At 46.2% G+C, this 20,073-nt stretch overlaps 1 protein-coding gene across 1 annotated transcript in view; it reads right to left on the bottom strand.

Annotated features, from left to right (window-relative positions):
• LOC115481199 overlaps positions 1 to 20,073 on the bottom strand; it is a 202,175-nt gene that overhangs the window by 119,500 nt on the left and 62,602 nt on the right. Inside the window, 3 exon segments of the mRNA XM_030220625.1 lie at positions 1,926 to 4,370; positions 17,477 to 17,587; positions 18,723 to 18,759. Of these exon segments, the coding sequence (XP_030076485.1) occupies positions 1,926 to 4,370; positions 17,477 to 17,587; positions 18,723 to 18,759 (2,593 nt within the window).

Consider the following 20,073-nt stretch of genomic DNA (forward strand, 5'->3'; position numbering starts at 1 on the left):
CATGTAGATGTCTTATTTCCCTAAATATAGCTCACTATGTGTTTTTTGAACCAGATAAATTGAGGCAATTTATAGTTGCTAAAGAAAGCGGTGGCGAACTAACCTTGAAAGCACCCCAAACCCACCTCCCCGCTCCCCCCGTTTTCTATTTCTGTTGATGGCTCTCTCATTCTCCCTGTCTCCTCAGCTCGAAACCTTGGGGTCATCTTTGACTCTTCTCTCTCCTTCTCTGCTCATATCCAGCAGACCGCCAAGACCTGTCGTTTCTTTCTTTACAACATCCGTAAAATCCGCCCCTTTCTTTCCGAGCACTCTACCAAAACCCTCATCCACACCCTTGTCACCTCTCGTTTAGACTACTGCAATCTGCTTCTTGCTGGCCTCCCACTTAGTCACCTCTCCCCTCTCCAGTCGGTTCAAAACTCTGCTGCCCGTCTCATCTTCCGCCAGGGTCGCTTTACTCATACTACCCCTCTCCTCAAGACCCTTCACTGGCTCCCTATCCGTTTTCGCATCCTGTTCAAACTTCTTCTACTAACCTATAAATGTATTCACTCTGCTGCTCCCCAGTATCTCTCCACACTCGTCCTTCCCTACACCCCTTCCTGTGCACTCCGCTCCATGGATAAATCCTTCTTATCTGTTCCCTTCTCCACTACTGCCAACTCCAGACTTCGCGCCTTCTATCTCGCTGCACCCTACGCCTGGAATAAACTTCCTGAGCCCCTACGTCTTGCCCCATCCTTGGCCACCTTTAAATCTAGACTGAAAACCCACCTCTTTAACATTGCTTTTGACTCGTAACCACTTGTAACCACTCGCCTCCACCTACCCTCCTCTCTTCCTTCCCGTTCACATTAATTGATTTGATTTGCTTACTTTATTTATTTTTTGTCTATTAGATTGTAAGCTCTTTGAGCAGGGACTGTCTTTCTTCTATGTTTGTACAGCGCTGCGTATGCCTTGTAGCGCTTTAGAAATGCTAAATAGTAGTAGTAGTACTGAAGAGTACTAAAACCGCTGGTAGAGACCTGGACCTTACCCTCTCATTGTATTTTATTTAGAGTTTTTCTCTTATTTTCCTTAATTCAATTACTTTGTATCTTGACCGCAATGTGTGGACTAAGTACCAATGTAATTTCCATACCCTTGATTATGTAAAGGATGAGAAGATTTCCTTTTCTAGTATTTCCTGATTTTCCTACAATTATTTTATATGAATGTGTATTTTGAAACCTATAAATAAATAAAAAAATAAACTGATGCCTCATCAGCTGTGATGGCTCACTCAAACATTTACCACACTCTATACATGACATTGTGGAGTGTTTGGCGAATTTCCCACTGTGCACGTTTTGATGCATTTTAAGACTTGATAACAAAGTGAAACTTTTATTACACTCAATGCATGTAAAAGATTTCTTTCCATTACTGATCATTAGATTTTTCAGGTATGGTGAACGAATAGAACTTTTATTACACAGTGCATGTAAAAGGTTTCTTTCCACTGTGGATCAGCTGATGTTTTGTTAGATGTCCTAGCTGAATGAAACTTTTACCGCATTGAACATATAAAAGGTTTCTTTGTCCTGTGGATCATTTGATGCCTCCAAGATTCGACGGCTCACGGAAACATTTACCAGACTCTATACATAGAAAAGGTTTCTTTCCAATGTGGATCATTTGATGAGTTATCAGGTCAGATGAATGCGTGAAACTTTTATTACACTCAGAGCATGTAACAGGTTTCTTTCAACTGTGGATCATTTGATGTTGTTTCAAGATTGATGAAGAAGAGAAACTTTTATTACACTCAGAGCATGTAACAGGTTTCTTTCAACTGTGGATCATTTGATGTTGTTTCAAGATTGATGAAGAAGAGAAACTTTTATTACACTCAGAGCATGTAACAGGTTTCTTTCAACTGTGGATCATTTGATGTTGTTTCAAGATTGATGAAGAAGAGAAACTTTTATTACACTCAGAGCATGTAACAGGTTTCTTTCCACTGTGGATCATTTGATGTTGTTTCAAGACTGATGAAGAAGAGAAACTTTTATTACACTCAGAGCATGTAACAGGTTTCTTTCAACTGTGGATCATTTGATGTTGTTTCAAGATTGATGAAGAAGAGAAACTTTTATTACATTCAGAGCATGTAAAAGGTTTCTTTCCACTGTGGATCATTTGATGTTGTTTCAAGACTGATGAAGAAGAGAAACTTTTATTACACTCAGAGCATGTAACAGGTTTCTTTCCACTGTGGATCATTTGATGTTGTTTCAAGACTGATGAAGAAGAGAAACTTTTATTACACTCAGAGCATGTAAAAGGTTTCTTTCCACTATGGATCATTTGATGAGTTTTAAAATATGATGAAGAAGTGAAACTTTTATTGCACTCAGTGCACGTAAATGGTTTCTTTCCACTGTGGATCATTTGATGAGTTTTCAGGTGTGCTGAAGAAGTAAAACTTTTATTACACTCAGTGCACGTAAAAGGTTTCTTTCCACTGTGGATCATTTGATGAGTTTTCAGGTGTGATGAAGAAGTAAAACTTTTATTACACTCAGTGCACCTAAAAGGTTTCTTTCCACTGTGGATCATTTGATGAATTTTCAGGTAAGATGAACGAGAGAAACTTTTATTACACTCAGTGCATGTAAACGATTTCTTTCCACTATGGATCATTTGATGAGTTTTCAGGTAAGATGAACGAGAGAAACTTTTATTACACTCCGTGCATGTAGAAGGTTTCTTTCCACTGTGGATCATCTGATGAGTTATCAGGTGAGATGAACGAGAGAAACTTTTATTACACTCCGTGCATGTAAAAGGTTTCTTTCCACTGTGGATCATTTGATGTTTTTTCAAGTATTTTGACGATTTGAAACTTTTATTACACTCAGTGCATGTAAAAGGTTTCTTTCCATTGTGGCTCATTTGATGTTGTTTCAAGTTTGATAAAGAAGAGAAACTTTTATTACACTCAGTGCATGTAAAGGGTTTCTTTCCACTGTGGATCATTTGATGTTTTTTGAAGTTTGATGAACAAGTGAAACTTTTATTACACTCAGAGCATGTAAAAGGTTTCTTTCCACTGTGGATCATTTGATGAGTTTTCAGGTGTGATGAAGAAGTGAAACTTTTATTACACTCAGTGCACGTAAAAGGTTTCTTCCCACTGTGGATCATTTGATGAATTTTCAAGCATGATGAACGAGAGAAACTTTTATTACACTCAGTGCACGTAAAAGGTTTCTTTCCACTGTGGCTTATTTGATGACTTTTCAGGTAAGATAAACGAGAGAAACTTTTACTACACTCAGTGCACGTAAAAGGTTTCTTTCCACTGTGGATCATTTGATGAATTTTTAAGTTTGATGAATGAGAGAAACTTCTATTACACTCAGTACACGTAAAAGGTTTCTTTCCACTGTGGATCATTTGATGAATTTTTAAGTATGATGAACGAGAAAAACTTTTATTACATTCAGTGCACGTAAAAGGTTTCTTTCCACTGTGAATTATTTGATGAATTTTTAAGTATGATGAACAGGAGAAATTTTTATTACACTCAGTGCATGTAAAAGGTTTCTTTCCACTGTGGATCATTTGATGAATTTTTAAGTATGATGAACGAGAGAAACTTTTATTACACTCAGAGCATGTGAAAGTTTTCTTTCCACTGTGGCTCACTTGATGAATTTTTAAGCGTGATGAACGAATTAAACTTTTATTATACTCAGTGCGTTTCTTTTTGCTGTGGATCTTCAGCTGTGACAGCTCATTGGAACTTTTACCACTCTCACTACATATAAAAGGTTTCTGTCCACTGTGGATTACTTCGTTCTTTTTCAGAACTGAGGATAAACTAAAACTTTGGTCTAATTTCAAGTTTATCTTCTGTCTGAAACTCTTTTCACAGTGCGAGCATGAGAAGGATTTCGCCCTACTGTTGATTCTATTATCCAGTAAGAAATGATCATTCATATTGAAGATTGTTCCACAGATGTCACACAGAAAGGATTCGTTCTCTGTCCTCTCTTCTTGGGGGAGTTTAGAAGGCTCTGGATCACTGTTACTAACTTGGAAGGGACTCTTTGTTCTCAAGTGTCTCTGGTGCTCAGGGATGTTTATGAGTTCCCTGTCACTTCTCTCACACTCAGTAATTCCACAAGGTGTTTCTCCGGCAGGGTCTCTCTGCTCCTTCTCCAACTCCTGCTGATGATTCCTTGGGTGTCTCCTCTCCATCCCTTGGGAAATATTCTCACAGACATTTTTTGACTGTCCTGGTATTTGTTCCATTTTAACAGCAGTTTCTTCATGATTTTCCTCTTGCTTGAGCTTCTGTAGAGCCTCATTAACTGCTGGATATGAAAAGAAGATATTAGTCATGTATTACTTAAAGGGAAAACAATTACTGATCAAGAAACAGAATTTTCTGGGCTCATAGGCAGGGCAATTCTATAACATGGTGGCAAGAGCATCAGAGGATCCAAAATTGGCAAGAATGTGCAAAAGTTCACCAGGCACCATTCTGCCTGAACTTCGAGACATTTCCGAGTACTTTATTTTTCAACAGGATGGAGCTCTGGCACATCAACAATGCAAAACAGTTGAGCTTTTAATGAATGAAACCCCAGAATTCATTGAGCCAACAGCTCAGTGGCGTTCAAGACATTAGGAATGTGTCAAGGTTGAAGGACGGCACTTTGAACACAAATTATGAATTAACTAATTTTCAAAGGTCATACTAAGCATTTAAACAATTGCAAAATATTTTGAAACTATGTACGGGGTGGGGTCTCTTTTTTTCTGGACATCATGTAGACTTGGCACCCCTAACTGGAGAAGCCAAATTATACGGAGAACTGCCCCTCACATGAACACACGAAGTGCCACATAGGACATTTCAAAACACTGAGTAGGTCATTGGCAGATGTGTTAAGAGAGAAAAAAACACCTCAATGACCCTGTCTACATTCATTTCAGGAAGATCAAGCGGCTGTTGAGAAGCATTTGGGAAAGTGCCTGAATGAACCTTAGGAACGGTGTAAGACAAAGGAATGAAAGGTGATTGGGGGGGGGGGGGGGGAGGACACTATTTCTGGTTCTCCAGACGTCAGAGAACTCTTTCTGTAGTACCTGGTGTTATTCTAGTAAAAACAATGAGCGGGAGTACGGTGGATTCACCAACAGATTTCTTCCATCATACAAACTTCCTTTGTAAATCTACAATTACTTCATGCTTATGTCACCTCTAGAATGGATTACTGTAATTGATTTCTGTATTGTGGCCTCACAAACTATCAATTAAAGAGACTTTTATTCATTATTAATAAATGAACAGCAAAGTCTCTGACCATGTTACAGCAGGGACAAATTTGATGATAACTCTGCCATTGTACTCAAACTACAGTAGGTAACAGATTGACTTACTGAAAATGATTCAAGGAACAATTCTTTTAAATAGGGAAGTAAATATATATTTGTACAACTTCACTGTGAGACAAACTACAGTAAAGTCATCATGAAAGTGAAACGAGACTGAACCAATCTATTTTCTTTGGTTCGGTAGAAATGAACCTATCAAAATGAATATTTTTCCGAGACGGTTACATTTGTTTCAAATGCTTCCTATTCATATAACAAGATTTTATTCTCTCTTCAGAATACTGTCTTTATATTTTTAGGGTAAAGTGACCCATCGCATGTTTACTGGTCATCTGGCTCAAATAGTTACAGGTCAGGCCACTGCCTTCTCCTCTGTTGACTTTGAGCTTTGGAAACACTTCACTGAAGCTTAAAGGCTGAAGCCTTCAGGTGGCAGCTTGTGACGTTTTTCTATGAACATGCAGAGGTGAAAAAATGTCAGATTTTCTAGGTTTTACGATCAGGTATGAGTTTTTATAAACGTCTACATGTGTGGTAATATTGAAGATGTTTTTTATTCTGATTTTTGTGTGTTACTGTACAGTTTATCTAATATTATTAAGGTTGATTGGGAATCTGCTTAAATTAATTCTATCTACTTAAGTGGAATATAAATATTTAAAATAGATCATGAATTATGTCTCCTAAAGTTGCAAGAGCAAGATACGGACACTCAGAGGAGGACACGGATTTGGTAATCTGTTATTCTTCTGTATTCTTTATAATGTTTAATTCTCACTTCTGCTCTGTAATATCTCCTCTTACTCTGTACTGTATTATTACTCAACTGTACTGTGTAATAAATCCTCAAGATTGGCTTTGCTCCATAATATCTCCTTTTATTCAGTAGAATATTACTCATCCGTAGTCTATAATTTATTATTTAAATATTAGGATTTATTTACCACGTTTTTGAAGGAATTCACTCAAGGCTGTGTACAATAAGACCAAACATGAGCAATAGGCAATTACAGCAATAACAAAATTCAAATAACAATACAAAGTATGGCGTGGAGGGGCATAATCGAAAGGGGCGCCCAAGTTTCCTGAGGATGTCCTTGCAGGACATCCCGGCGAAGGGGCAGGGAAACCCGTATTATCGAAACAAGATGGGTGTCCATTTTTCGTTTCGATAATATGGTTGGGGACGCCCAAATCACGAAATTTAGGTTGACCTTAGAGATGGTCATCCCCGATTTTCGCCGATAATGGAAACCGAGGACGCCCATCTCAGAAACGACCAAATCCAAGTCCTTTGGTCATGGGAGGAGCCAGCATTCGTAGTGCACTGGTCCCCCTGACATGCCAAGACACCAACCGGGCACCCTAGGGGGCACTGCAGTGGACTTCATAAATTGCTCCCAGGTGCATAGCTCCCTTACCTTGTATGCTGAGCCCCCCAAAACCCACTCCCCACAACTGTACACCACTACCATAGCCCTTATGGGTGAAGGGGGGCACCTACAACCAACCAACCCAGACCTCTTTCTCCTCCTTTCCTGATATCTCCGAGGAGGAAACCGCCCGCCTTCTTTCCTCCTCAAAATGCACCACTTGTTCCTCTGATCCCATCCCCACCAACTTACTTAACACCATCTCTCCTACTATCACCCCCTCCATCTGTCATATCCTCAACCTCTCTCTCTCCACTGCAACTGTCCCCGACACCTTCAAGCATGCTGTAGTCACGCCACTCCTCAAAAAACCATCACTAGACCCTACCTGTCCCTCCAACTACCGCCCCATCTCCCTCCTACCCTTCCTCTCCAAGACACTTGAGCGCGCAGTCCACAGCCGCTGCCTTGATTTTCTCTCCTCTCATGCCATCCTTGATCCGCTTCAATCCGGTTTTCGCCCTCTTCACTCGACAGAAACAGCACTTTCTAAAGTCTGTAATGACCTGTTCCTTGCCAAATCCAGAGGCCACTACTCCATCCTCATCCTCCTGGATCTATCCGCTGCTTTTGACACTGTCAATCATGACTTACTTCTTGCCACACTGTCCTCATTTGGGTTCCAGGGCTCTGTCCTCTCCTGGTTCTCCTCCTATCTCTCCCACCGCACCTTCAAAGTTCACTCTCATGGATCTTCCTCCACCCCCATCCCCTTATCTGTTGGTGTTCCCCAGGGATCGGTCCTTGGACCCCTTCTCTTCTCAATCTACACCTCTTCCCTGGGCTCCCTGATCTCATCTCATGGTTTCCAGTATCATCTCTATGCTGATGACACCCAACTGTATCTCTCCACACCAGACATCACCGCGGAGACCCAGGCAAAGGTATCGGCCTGCTTATCCGACATTGCTGCCTGGATGTCCAACCGCCACCTGAAACTGAACATGTCCAAGACCGAGCTTATCGTCTTTCCACCAAAACCCACTTCTCCTCTTCCTCCACTTTCTATCTCAGTTGATAACACCCTCATCCTCCCCGTCTCATCTGCCCGCAACCTCGGAGTCATCTTTGACTCCTCTCTTTCCTTCTCTGCGCATATCCAGCAGATAGCCAAGACCTGTCGCTTCTTCCTCTTTAACATCAGCAAAATTCGCCCTTTCCTCTCTGAACACACCACCCGAACTCTCGTCCACGCTCTCATTACCTCTCGCCTGGACTACTGCAACTTACTCCTCACCGGCCTCCCACTTAGCCATCTATCCCCCCTTCAGTCTGTTCAGAACTCTGCTGCACGTCTCATATTCCGCCAGAACCGATATACTCATATCACCCCTCTCCTCAGGTCACTTCACTGGCTTCCGATCAGATACCGCATTCAATTCAAGCTTCTCCTTCTTACCTACAAATGCACTCAGTCTGCTGCCCCTCACTACCTCTCTACCCTCATCTCCCCTTACGTTCCCGCCCGTAACCTCCGTTCACAGGATAAATCCCTCCTCTCAGTACCCTTCTCCACCACCGCCAACTCCAGGCTCCGCTCATTCTGCCTCGCCTCACCCTATGCTTGGAACAACCTTCCTGAACCCTTACGCCAAGCCCCCTCCCTGCCCATCTTCAAGTCTTTGCTTAAAGCCCACCTCTTCAATGCTGCGTTCGGCACCTAACCCTTACCGTTCAGTGAATCCAGACTGCCCCAATTTGACTGCCCCGATCGGACCGACCGTTCACTTGTCTATTAGATTGTAAGCTCTTTGAGCAGGGACTGTCTCTCTTTGTTAAATTGTACAGCGCTGCGTAACCCTAGTAGCGCTCTAGAAATGTTAAGTAGTAGTACATGTGGGGACAGTGGGTTTGTGGTGGGTTTTGGAGGGCTCACATTTACCACCACAAGTGTAACAGGTAGGGGGGGCATGGGCCTGGGTCTGCCTGCCTGAAGTGCACTGCACCCACTAAAACTGCTCCAGGGACCTGCATACTGCTGTCATGGAGCTGGGTATGATATTTGAGGCTGGCATAGAGGCTGGAAAAAATATTTTTAAAGATTTTTTTGAGGGTGGGAGGGGGTTAGTACCCACTGGGGGAGTAAGGGGAGGTCATCCCCGATTCCCTCCGGTGGTCATCTGGTCATTTAGGGCACATTTTTGTGGCTTGGTCGTAAGAAAAAAAAGGACCAGGTAAAGTCGTCCAAGTGTTCATCAGGGACGCCCTTCTTTTTTCCATTATCGGTCGAGGACGCCCCAGTCCCGCCTTTGCTATACCTCCGACACGCCCCTGTGAACTTTGGTCGTCCCCGTGACGGAAAGCAGTTGAGGACACCCAAAATCAGCTTTCGATTATGCCAATTTGGGCGACCCTGTGAGAAGGACGCCCATCTTGTGATTTGTGTCGAAAGATGAGCACCCTTCTCTTTCGAAAATAAGCCTGATAGTATAATACTTACAATGTCAACACAATACATAATAGAACATTTTATTTGTTATTGAAAGGTATAAGCAAAGATGGAACATGGTAAGAGGAGTTAGAAAATAAGGTGACTAATTTAAAGGAAGTTGCACATGAGGTCAGAGAGATGGTTAAATATTATTTCAGCTAGGGTAAGAGTGGATAAACATGTCCTGCTGCAGTATGTGCAGCCTGTGTCACTCCATGTGTGTGTGTGTGAGTGAGACTAACAAGTTAGTTAATTCTTCCATTAAAGGCCTGGTTGTAATACCTCCTCTTGTTTTGTACAGTAATTTTATTCATTTGTATTCTGTAAAGCGAATGCTACATACCTGTAGAAGGTATTCTCCGAGGACAGCAGGCTGATTGTTCTCACTGATGGGTGACGTCCACGGCAGCCCCTCCAATCGGAACTTCACTAGCAAAGGCCTTTGCTAGTCCTCGTGCACCCATGCGCACCGCGCATGCGCGGCCGTCTTCCCGCCCGAACCTGCTCGTGTTCGTCAGTCCCATATGTAGCAAGACAAAGACAAGGGAAGACACAACTCCAAAGGGGAGGCGGGCGGGTTTGTGAGAACAATCAGCCTGCTGTCCTCGGAGAATACCTTCTACAGGTATGTAGCATTCGCTTTCTCCGAGGACAAGCAGGCTACTTGTTCTCACTGATGAGGTATCCCTAGCCCCCAGGCTCACTCAAAACAAGAAACATGGTCAATTGGGCCTCGCAACGGCGAGGACGTAACTGAGATTGACCTAACAATTATCCAACTAACTGAGAGTGTAGCCTGGAACAGAATAAAACCTGGGCCTAGGGGGGTGGAGTTGGATTGTAAACCCCGAACAGATTCTGAAGCACTGACTGCCCGAACCGACTGTCGCGTCGGGTATCCTGCTGCAGGCAGTAATGAGATGTGAACGTGTAAACAGATGACCACGTCGCAGCTTTGCAGATCTCTTCAATAGTGGCTGACTTCAAGTGGGCCACTGACGCAGCCATGGCTCTGACATTGTGAGCCGTGACATGACCCTCAAGAGCCAGCCCAGCCTGGGCGTAAGTGAAGGAAATGCAATCTGCTAGCCAATTGGATATGGTGTGTTTCCCCACAGCCACTCCCCTCCTGTTGGGATCAAAAGAAACAAACAATTGGGCGGACTGTCTGTTGGGCTGTGTCCGCTCCAGATAGAAGGCCAATGCTCTTTTGCAGTCCAATGTGTGCAGCTGACGTTCAGCAGGGCAGGAATGAGGACGGCGAAAAAATGTTGGCAAGACAATTGACTGGTTCAGATGGAACTCCGACACTACCTTCGGCAAGAACTTAGGGTGAGTGCGGAGGACTACTCTATTATGATGAAATTTGGTGTAAGGGGCCTGGGCTACCAGGGCCTGAAGCTCACTGACTCTACGAGCTGAAGTAACTGCCACCAAGAAAATGACCTTCCAGGTCAAGTACTTCAGATGGCAGGACTCCAGTGGCTCAAAAGGAGGTTTCATCAGCTGGGTGAGAACGACATTGAGATCCCATGACACTGTAGGAGGTTTGACGGGGGGCTTTGACAAAAGCAAACCTCTCGTGAAGCGAACAACTAAAGGCTGTCCTGAGATCGGCTTACCTTCCACACGGTAATGGTATGCACTGATTGCACTAAGGTGAACCCTTACAGAGTTGGTCTTGAGACCAGACTCAGACAAGTGCAGAAGGTATTCAAGCAGGGTCTGTGTAGGACAAGAGCGAGGATCTAGGGCCTTGCTGTCACACCAGACGGCAAACCTCCTCCATAGAAAGAAGTAACTCCTCTTAGTGGAATCTTTCCTGGAAGCAAGCAAGATACGGGAGACACCTTCTGACAGACCCAAAGAGGCAAAGTCTACGCCAGAGACTGGAGGTTGGGATGCAGAAGCGCCCCTTCGTCCTGTGTGATGAGGGTCGGAAAACACTCCAATCTCCACGGTTCTTCGGAGGACAACTCCAGAAGGAGAGGGAACCAGATCTGACGCGGCCAAAACGGAGCAATCAGAATCATGGTGCCTCGGTCTTGCTTGAGTTTCAACAAAGTCTTCCCCACCAGAGGTATGGGAGGATAAGCATACAGTAGACCTTCCCCCCAGTCCAGGAGAAAGGCATCCGATGCCAGTCTGCCGTGGGCCTGAAGTCTGGAACAGAATTGAGGGACCTTGTGGTTGGCCTGAGATGCAAAGAGATCCACCAAGGGGGTGCCCCACACCTGGAAGATCTGCCGCACTACTCTGGAATTGAGCAACCACTCGTGAGGTTGCATAATCCTGCTCAACCTGTCGGCCAGACTGTTGTTTACGCCTGCCAGATATGTGGCTTGGCGCAACATGCCGTAACGGCGAGCCCAGAGCCACATGCTGACGGCTTCCTGACACAGGGGGCGAGATCCGGTGCCCCCCTGCTTGTTGATGTAATACATGGCAACCTGGTTGTCTGTCTGAATTTGGATAATTTGGTGGGACAACCGATCTCTGAAAGCCTTCAGAGCGTTCCAGACCGCTCGTAACTCCAGGAGATTGATCTGCAGATCGCGTTCCTGGAGAGACCAGCTTCCCTGGGTGTGAAGCCCATCGACATGAGCTCCCCACCCCAGGAGAGACGCATCCGTAGTCAGCACTTTTTGTGGCTGAGGAATTTGGAAAGGACGTCCCAGAGTCAAATTGGACCAAATCGTCCACCAATACAGGGATTTGAGAAAACTCGTGGACAGGTGGATCACGTCTTCTAGATCCCCAGCAGCCTGAAACCACTGGGAAGCTAGGGTCCATTGAGCAGATCGCATGTGAAGGCGGGCCATGGGAGTCACATGAACTGTAGAGGCCATGTGGCCCAACAATCTCAACATCTGCCGAGCTGTGATCTGCTGGGACGCTCGCACCTGAGAGACGAGGGACAACAAGTTGTTGGCTCTCGTCTCTGGGAGGTAGGCACGAGCCGTCCGAGAATCCAGCAGAGCTCCTATGAATTCGAGTCTCTGTACTGGGAGAAGAAGGGACTTTGGATAATTTATCACAAACCCCAGTAGCTCCAGGAGGCGAATAGTCCTCTGCATGGACTGTAGAGCTCCTGCCTCGGATGTGTTCTTCACCAGCCAATCGTCGAGATAAGGGAACACGTGCACTCCCAGCCTGCGAAGCACCGCTGCTACTACAGCTAGGCACTTGGTGAATACTCTGGGCGCAGAGGCGAGCCCAAAGGGTAGCACACAGTACTGGAAGTGACGTGTGCCCTACTGAAATCGCAGATACTGCCTGTGAGCTGGCAGTATCGGGATGTGCATGTAGGCGTCCTTCAAGTCCAGAGAGCATAGCCAGTCGTTTTCCTGAATCATGGGAAGAAGGGTGCCCAGGGAAAGCATCCTGAACTTTTCCTTGACCAGATATTTGTTCAGGGCCCTTAGGTCTAGGATGGGACGCATCCCCCCTGTTTTCTTTTCCACAAGGAAGTACCTGGAATAGAATCCCAGCCCTTCTTGCCCGGATGGCATGGGCTCGACCGCATTGGCGCTGAGAAGGGCGGAGAGTTCCTCTGCAAGTACCTGCTTGTGCTGGAAGCTGTAGGATTGAGCTCCCGGTGGGCAATTTGGAGGTTTGGAGGCCAAATTGAGGGTGTAGCCTTGCCAGACTATTTGAAGAACTACTACTACTACTACTACTATTTAGCATTTCTATAGCGCTACAAGGCATACGCAGCGCTGTACAAACATAGAAGAAAGACAGTCCCTGCTCAAAGAGCTTACAATCTAATAGACAAAAAATAAATAAAGTAAGCAAATCAAATCAATTAATGTGAACGGGAAGGAAGAGAGGAGGGGGTAGGTGGAGGCGAGTGGTTACAAGTGGTTACGAGTCAAAAGCAATGTCAAAGAGGTGGGTTTTCAGTCTAGATTTAAAGGTGGCCAAGGATGGGGCAAGACGTAGGGGCTCAGGAAGTTTATTCCAGGCGTAGGGTGCAGCGAGACAGAAGGCGCGAAGTCTGGAGTTGGCAGTAGTGGAGAAGGGAACAGATAAGAAGGATTTATCCATGGAGCGGAGTGCACGGGAAGGGGTGTAGGGAAGGACGAGTGTGGAGAGATACTGGGGAGCAGCAGAATGAGTACATTTATAGGTTAGTAGAAGAAGTTTGAACAGGATGCGAAAACGGATAGGGAGCCAGTGAAGGGTCTTGAGGAGAGGGGTAGTATGAGTAAAGCGACCCTGGCGGAAGATGAGACGGGCAGAGGTTATAAGAGGCCACCTTTGGTGAAAAGCTTTCAACCTCCCTCCGACCGGCACTGACATGTTGATGTCGGCTATGCTCTGCTGGAGCCAGTCAAAAGCTCGCCCCCTGCTTTTGCTGGGGAGCCGTGGGGCCTTGCTGAGGCGCACGCTGCTGACGAGAGCGAGCGCGCTGGGGCTTAGCCTGGGCCGCAGGCTGTCGAGAAGGAGGATTGTACCTACGCTTACCAGAAGAGTAGGGAACAGTCTTCCTTCCCCCATAAAAACGTCTACCTGAGGAGGTAGATGCTGAAGGCTGCCGGCGGGAGAACTTGTCGAAAGCGGTATCCCGCTGGTGGAGCTGCTCTTCCACCTGTTCGACTTTTTCTCCAAAAATATTGTCCGCTCGGCAAGGGGAGTCTGAAATCCGCTGCTGGATCCTATTCTCCAGGTCGGAGGCACGCAGCCATGAGAGTCTGCGCATCACCACACCTTGAGCAGCGGCCCTGGACGCAACATCAAAGGTATCATATACCCCTCTGGCCAGGAATTTTCTGCACGCCTTCAGCTGCCTGACCACCTCCTGAAATGGCTTGGCTTGCTGAGGAGGGAGCTTGTCCACCAAGCCCGCCAACTGCCGCACATTGTTCCGCATATGTATGCTCGTGTAAAGCTGGTAAGACTGGATTTTGGCCACGAGCATAGAAGAATGGTAGGCCTTCCTCCCAAAGGAGTCTAAGGTTCTAGAGTCCTTGCCCGGGGGCGCCGAAGCATGCTCCCTAGAACTCTTAGCCTTCTTTAGGGCCAGATCCACCACACCACAGTCGTGAGGCAACTGAGTGCGCATCAGCTCTGGGTCCCCATGGATCCGGTACTGGGACTCGATCTTCTTGGGAATGTGGGGATTACTTAGAGGCTTGGTCCAGTTCGCCAGCAATGTCTTTTTTAGGACATGATGCATGGGTACTATGGACGCTTCCTTAGGTGGAGAAGGATAGTCCAAGAGCTCAAACATTTCAGCCCTGGGCTCATCCTCCACAACCACCGGGAAGGGGATGGCCGTAGACATCTCCCGGACAAAGGCCGCAAAAGACAGACTCTCGGGAGGAGAAAGCTGCCTTTCAGGGGAGGGAGTGGGATCAGAAGGAAGGCCATCAGACTCCTCGTCAGGGAAATATCTGATGTCCTCCTCCTCCTCCCACGAGGCCTCACCATCAGTATCAGAAACAAGTTCATGAACCTGTGTCTGAAGACGTGCCCGGCTCGACTCCATGGAAACACGGCCACGGTGGGAGCGTCGAGAGGTAGACTCCCTCCGCCGACGGGGAGCCTTCCTGGGAGGCGGCCGCAGTCGGTACCGCACGCGGCACCGATGTCAGAGACCTCACCCCGGGCAAGGGGCCAGCCGGCGCCTCAGTCGATGGTACCGGGAGGGGAAGGGCGCAACAGCTCTCCCAGGATCTCTGGGAGAACGGCCCGGAGACTCTCGTGCAGAGCGGCTGTGGAGAAAGACATGGAAGCCGATGCAGGCGTCGAGGTCAGAGTCTGTTCACGGCGTGGAGGCTGTTCCGGGCTGTCCAAGATGGAGCGCATCGACACCTCTTGAACAGAGGGTGAGCGGTCCTCCCGGTGCCAATGCCTACTGGGTGCCGACTCCCTCGGCGACCCAGAGCTCTCGGTACCGATGCGGGAAGGAGACCGGTGTCGATGCTTCTTTGACTTTTTCAAACGAAGCATGTCACCGGAGCTTCCCGGTACCGACGAGGAGGACGTAGAATCCAGCCGTCGCTTCCTCGGGGCCGAGGCCGAAGAAGGTCGGTCTCGGGGGGGGCTGTACCGCAGGAGCCCTCAGGGTAGGGGGACACCCACCCGAAGGCTCACCGCCACCAGCATGGGAATGGACAGCCCTCACCTGCACTCCAGTCGAAGCACCACCGTCCGACGACATCAGCACTAGTGGAGGTCCCGGTACCACCGACGCCGACGCAGCCTTTCGATGTCTCGGTACCGACGATGCAGAGGGTCGATGCCTCGATGCAGTCGATGCCGAGGTCGAAGGTCTCGATGCTGCCGACGTCGATGCACTCGATGCCCCCGGTGCTGTTGTCGATGAAGAGCCCGAGAACAACACGTTCCACTGGGCCAATCTCGCTACCTGAGTCCTCTTCTGTAAAAGGGCGCAAAGACTACAGGCCTGCGGGCGGTGCCCAGCCCCCAGACACTGAAGACATGACGCGTGCCTATCAGTGAGCGAGATCACCCGGGCGCACTGGGTGCACTTCTTGAAGCCGCTGGGAGACTTCGATAACATGGGCGGAAAAATCACGCCGGCGAAATCAAAATTCGTAATGGCGATTAAGGGCACCAAAAATAGGGAGAGAAAAAACCCGTACCGAGGCCTCAAAAAAGGCCTACCCCGAAAGCAAAAGGAAACTTACGTCGGGGAAAACAAACTGGACACACGGGAAGGGACAAGACCGAAAGGTCTCTCTTTTTTTTTTTTTTTAACAAAATCGCGACGACGCACGAGGGTCAACTTTCAGGGGCGCGAAACGGCGCAAAACACGACCGTCCCGAGCGCGGACAAAAGAAGACCGACGAACACGAGCTGGTTCGGGCGGGAAGATGGCCGCGCATGCGCGGTGCGCATGGGTGCGCGAGGACTAGCAAAGGCCTTTGCTATTGAAGTTCCGATTGGAGGGGCTGCCGTGGACGTCACCCATCAGTGAGAACAAGCAGCCTGCTTGTCCTCGGAGAATATCTGCTCTCCAGGGGAGATCCGGGAAATTATAGACCGGTGAGTCTGACGTCAGTGCCGGGGAAAATGGTAGAGGCTATTATTAAAAACAAAATTACAGAGCACATCCGAGGATATGGATTACTGAGAGAGAGTCAGCACGGCCTTTGTGTGGGGAAATCTTGCCTGACCAATTTACTTCAATTCTTTGAAGGAGTAAACAAACATGTGGACAAAGGGGAACCGGTTGATATTGTGTATCTGGATTTCCAAAAGGCGTTTGACAAGGTACCTCATGAAAGGCTACAGAGGAAATTGGAGGGTCATGGCATAGGAGGAAATGTCCTATTGTGGATTAAAAACTGGTTGAAGGATAGGAAACAGAGAGTGGGGTTAAATGGGCAGTATTCACAATGGAGAAGGGTAGTTAGTGGGGTTGTTAAATCGCGACAGGATTGTGAAAAATTACAAGAGGATCTTACGAGACTGGGAGACTGGGCGGCTAAATGGCAGATGACGTTTAATGTGAGCAAGTGCAAGGTGATGCATGTGCGGCTAGGAAAGCGAATAGAATGTTGGGTATTATTAGGAAAGGTATGGAAAACAGGTGTGAGGATGTTATAATGCCGTTGTATCGCTCCATGAGTATTGTGTTCAATTCTGGTCGCCACATCTCAAGAAAGATATAGAATTGGAAAAGGTGCAGAGAAGGGCGACTAAAATGATAGCGGGGATGGGACGACTCCCTATGAAGAAAGACTAAGGAGGCTAGGGCTATTCAGTTTGGAGAAGAGACGGCTGAGGGGAGACATGATAGAGGTATATAAAATAATGAGTGGAGTGGAACAGGTGGATGTGAAGCGTCTGTTCACGCTTTCCAAAAATACTAGGACTAGGGGGCATGCGATGAAACTACAGTGTAGTAAATTTAAAACAAATCGGAGAAAATTTTTCTTCACCCGTGTAATTAAACTCTGGAATTCGTTGCCGGAGAAAGTGGTGAAGGCGGTTAGCTTAGCAGAGTTTAAAAAGGGGTTGGACGGTTTCCTAAAGGACAAGTCCATAAACCGCTACTAGATGGACTTGGGAAAAATCCACAATTCCGGGAATAACGTATAGAATGTTTGTACGTTTGGGAAGCTTGCCAGGTGCCGTTGGCCTGGATTGGCCGCTGTCGTGGACAGGATGCTGGGCTCGATGGACCCTTGGACTTTTCCCAGTATGGCATTACTTATGTACTTATGTATTATTACTCACCTGTGTCTGAGTGAGTAACTTCTCTCTCTCTTGACTCATGGGGATCCCAGACATATGGCTCTTCCTCTTGTTTAATCCTTGATAATGTATCAGGACTGATCCTTTCATAGCCTGCTTCCAGGAATAAAAAATAATATTAGCTGTATTTTCCTTATATTCACAGCAGTAGATCTCAAGGGAAAAGCACATGATGGATCTATTACTGCCACCCATCATAAAGCAGAGGGATCTGGGGGTTGTTATCTCTCGCTTCAAGTACTCTGGTAATGGAACAGGTCACAAGTTCTTTTATTATAAAAATCTCTGACACTTAAGAATCGGGTAAAACACGGATATCAATTCTGTAACTATGCGCCTACGGTTACGTGCCCCTGGCACACATAAATAAAAAGGTAATTTGCACTTACTCATGTAGGCACCCTAAGCACGCTTCTATAAATGTGTATATTGCGTGTAATTGCAAGGGGGCATTACACATGGAAAGAGCATGGGCAGGGCTCCCAGCTATGTGTTTAACTTGCACTCATATTTAGACACATGTCAGGTCCATGGCTGGTCTAACTGTAGCTGCCTATACTTTGAGGCACAATGATATAAAGTTACAGTAGTATTTCCATAATGACACCTGGGTGACCTCCAAAGAGTTGCTGGTGCGGAGGATACCAACTCATTGGCAAACACAGATGTTCCATACCCAATATTGTAGAAGACCCGCTCTATAAATGTTGAAACAAGCAGGAACAAAGACTGATCCTTGTCATGATCTGGTACCCTCCTCTCTAACAAACACATGGAAACAGCAGTTAATGATGATTTCTTGTATTACTCTTATCATGTGTTGATCCTGGAGACAATTCTACAGCTTCAGTGTCAAAAGCTGAGGAAATGATCAATGAACACAGCAACACACTTTTGACTGGTCTCAGCAGCTACTTTAACACACTCTGTTACATCCAAGAACTGAGTATTTGTGATGCTCCTCACCTTATGTTCAGTCTTGATACAACAACTAGAGGAAACTCTCTCTCCGACTGAAAGAGGAGGAAGCTTGTAGAACACATAGGACGGTCTTGAGATAATAGTGTGAGAATTGGGACTGAGGCATCCTAAGACAGTCAGCAGAGTCGAGACACATTCTGATCAGACTTCGAAGGTTCAAAAGTGCAGAAGGTACAGAAAATGTGCCAAATTTCTTTTAAATCAGACGTTGTTCCTCTTAAGAAAACGCAGACAAAGCAATTCTTACCTAGGGAGATCAGGGTCTCATAATTCTCCTTCATCACCTCCCTATAAAGCTCCTTCTGCCCTTCATCTAAATAATCCCACTCCTCCTGGGAGAAACAGACAGCGATGTCCTCAAATGTCACCCGCATCTGAAACACAAACCAGAAGCACACTCAGGGAAACATGGGGGTGCTCAGAAAGCATTAGATTTCAGCTAACTTTATTTGTCTGACATTTTGGGAATGATTTAAGAATGTAGGTGCCCTGTGCAGTGTAAAACACCCTACTGCATGTGTAAATCAGCAAACAAGGATAAGCAGTCATTTCAGGAAAGGTGGCTACTTCTACATGGAAATGGCAACACAGGGATATGTTCTGGGTGTGGTTTGGGTGATCCTTAACAGTACATGAGTATTTTGTACTACATAATGGCAATACACGTATACTGTCTACTGTGGAAAATTCTCACATCAGCATTTAAACCTGATGTCACCCTAAAGGATGCTGCCCTTTTTTTTAATGTGTACTTTTGGAAACTGATTTTGTCTAATATGTGTCCAGAAAATGTACATATTTTATTTTCACTGTGCTATATAGACAGTAAAATTATGCCTGTTCTCTCTCTTTTTTTTTTTTTTTTTTTTTAAACTAAAGACCAGGACAAGAACAGGCAAAACAATCACGCCTCACAGAGGGCGGGATCCTGGATTAACTGCTACTACTAAAGGAAAGAAAATTATCAGCAGGTAAGGCATAATTTTACCTTCCTTAGCATATGCAGCAGATGAATCCAGGAACTGGTGGGATGTACCAAAGCAATCCTTACTTAGGATGGGAAGCTACTGCTCCCCGAGACAGAACCACTGCTGCAAAGGCAGCATCCGAACAGTGAAAGCACACCTGTTCCACTCAAGAGGTAGACAGCAACCTCGTGGAACGAGCCTGCAACGCCATCGGCAGGACGTGACTTTTCAAAAAAATCCACGTAAACAAATTATCTGCAATCCAACGAGAAAAAGTTGGATCAGAGGCCACTGTCCCTTGGCAAGAACCAGTTAGAAGGACAACGAGAAGATCTGAACGCTGAAAAACATGTGACATCTGCAAATGCTGGTTAGACTTCTGAACATCCAGAAGACGAAGTGCCGTGTACTCAGCATGAAAATCCCCCTTCTGAAAGGAGGGAAGAAATAGAGGCTGATAAAGAAGAAATGCCAAACCACAGCCAGTAAGAAAGGGAGGAACCATATGCAAGGTCAATCCAGACTCAGCAAATTGCACTAGAGCAGCTTGGCATGGCAGCGCTAAAAATTCAGACATTCTGCATGTTGAAGAATTGGCAACCAAGAATATTGCTCATGAGTAAGCTCCTA

Source organism: Microcaecilia unicolor, chromosome 1 (assembly GCF_901765095.1).
Source record: "Microcaecilia unicolor chromosome 1, aMicUni1.1, whole genome shotgun sequence".
Lineage (NCBI taxonomy): Eukaryota > Metazoa > Chordata > Amphibia > Gymnophiona > Siphonopidae > Microcaecilia > Microcaecilia unicolor.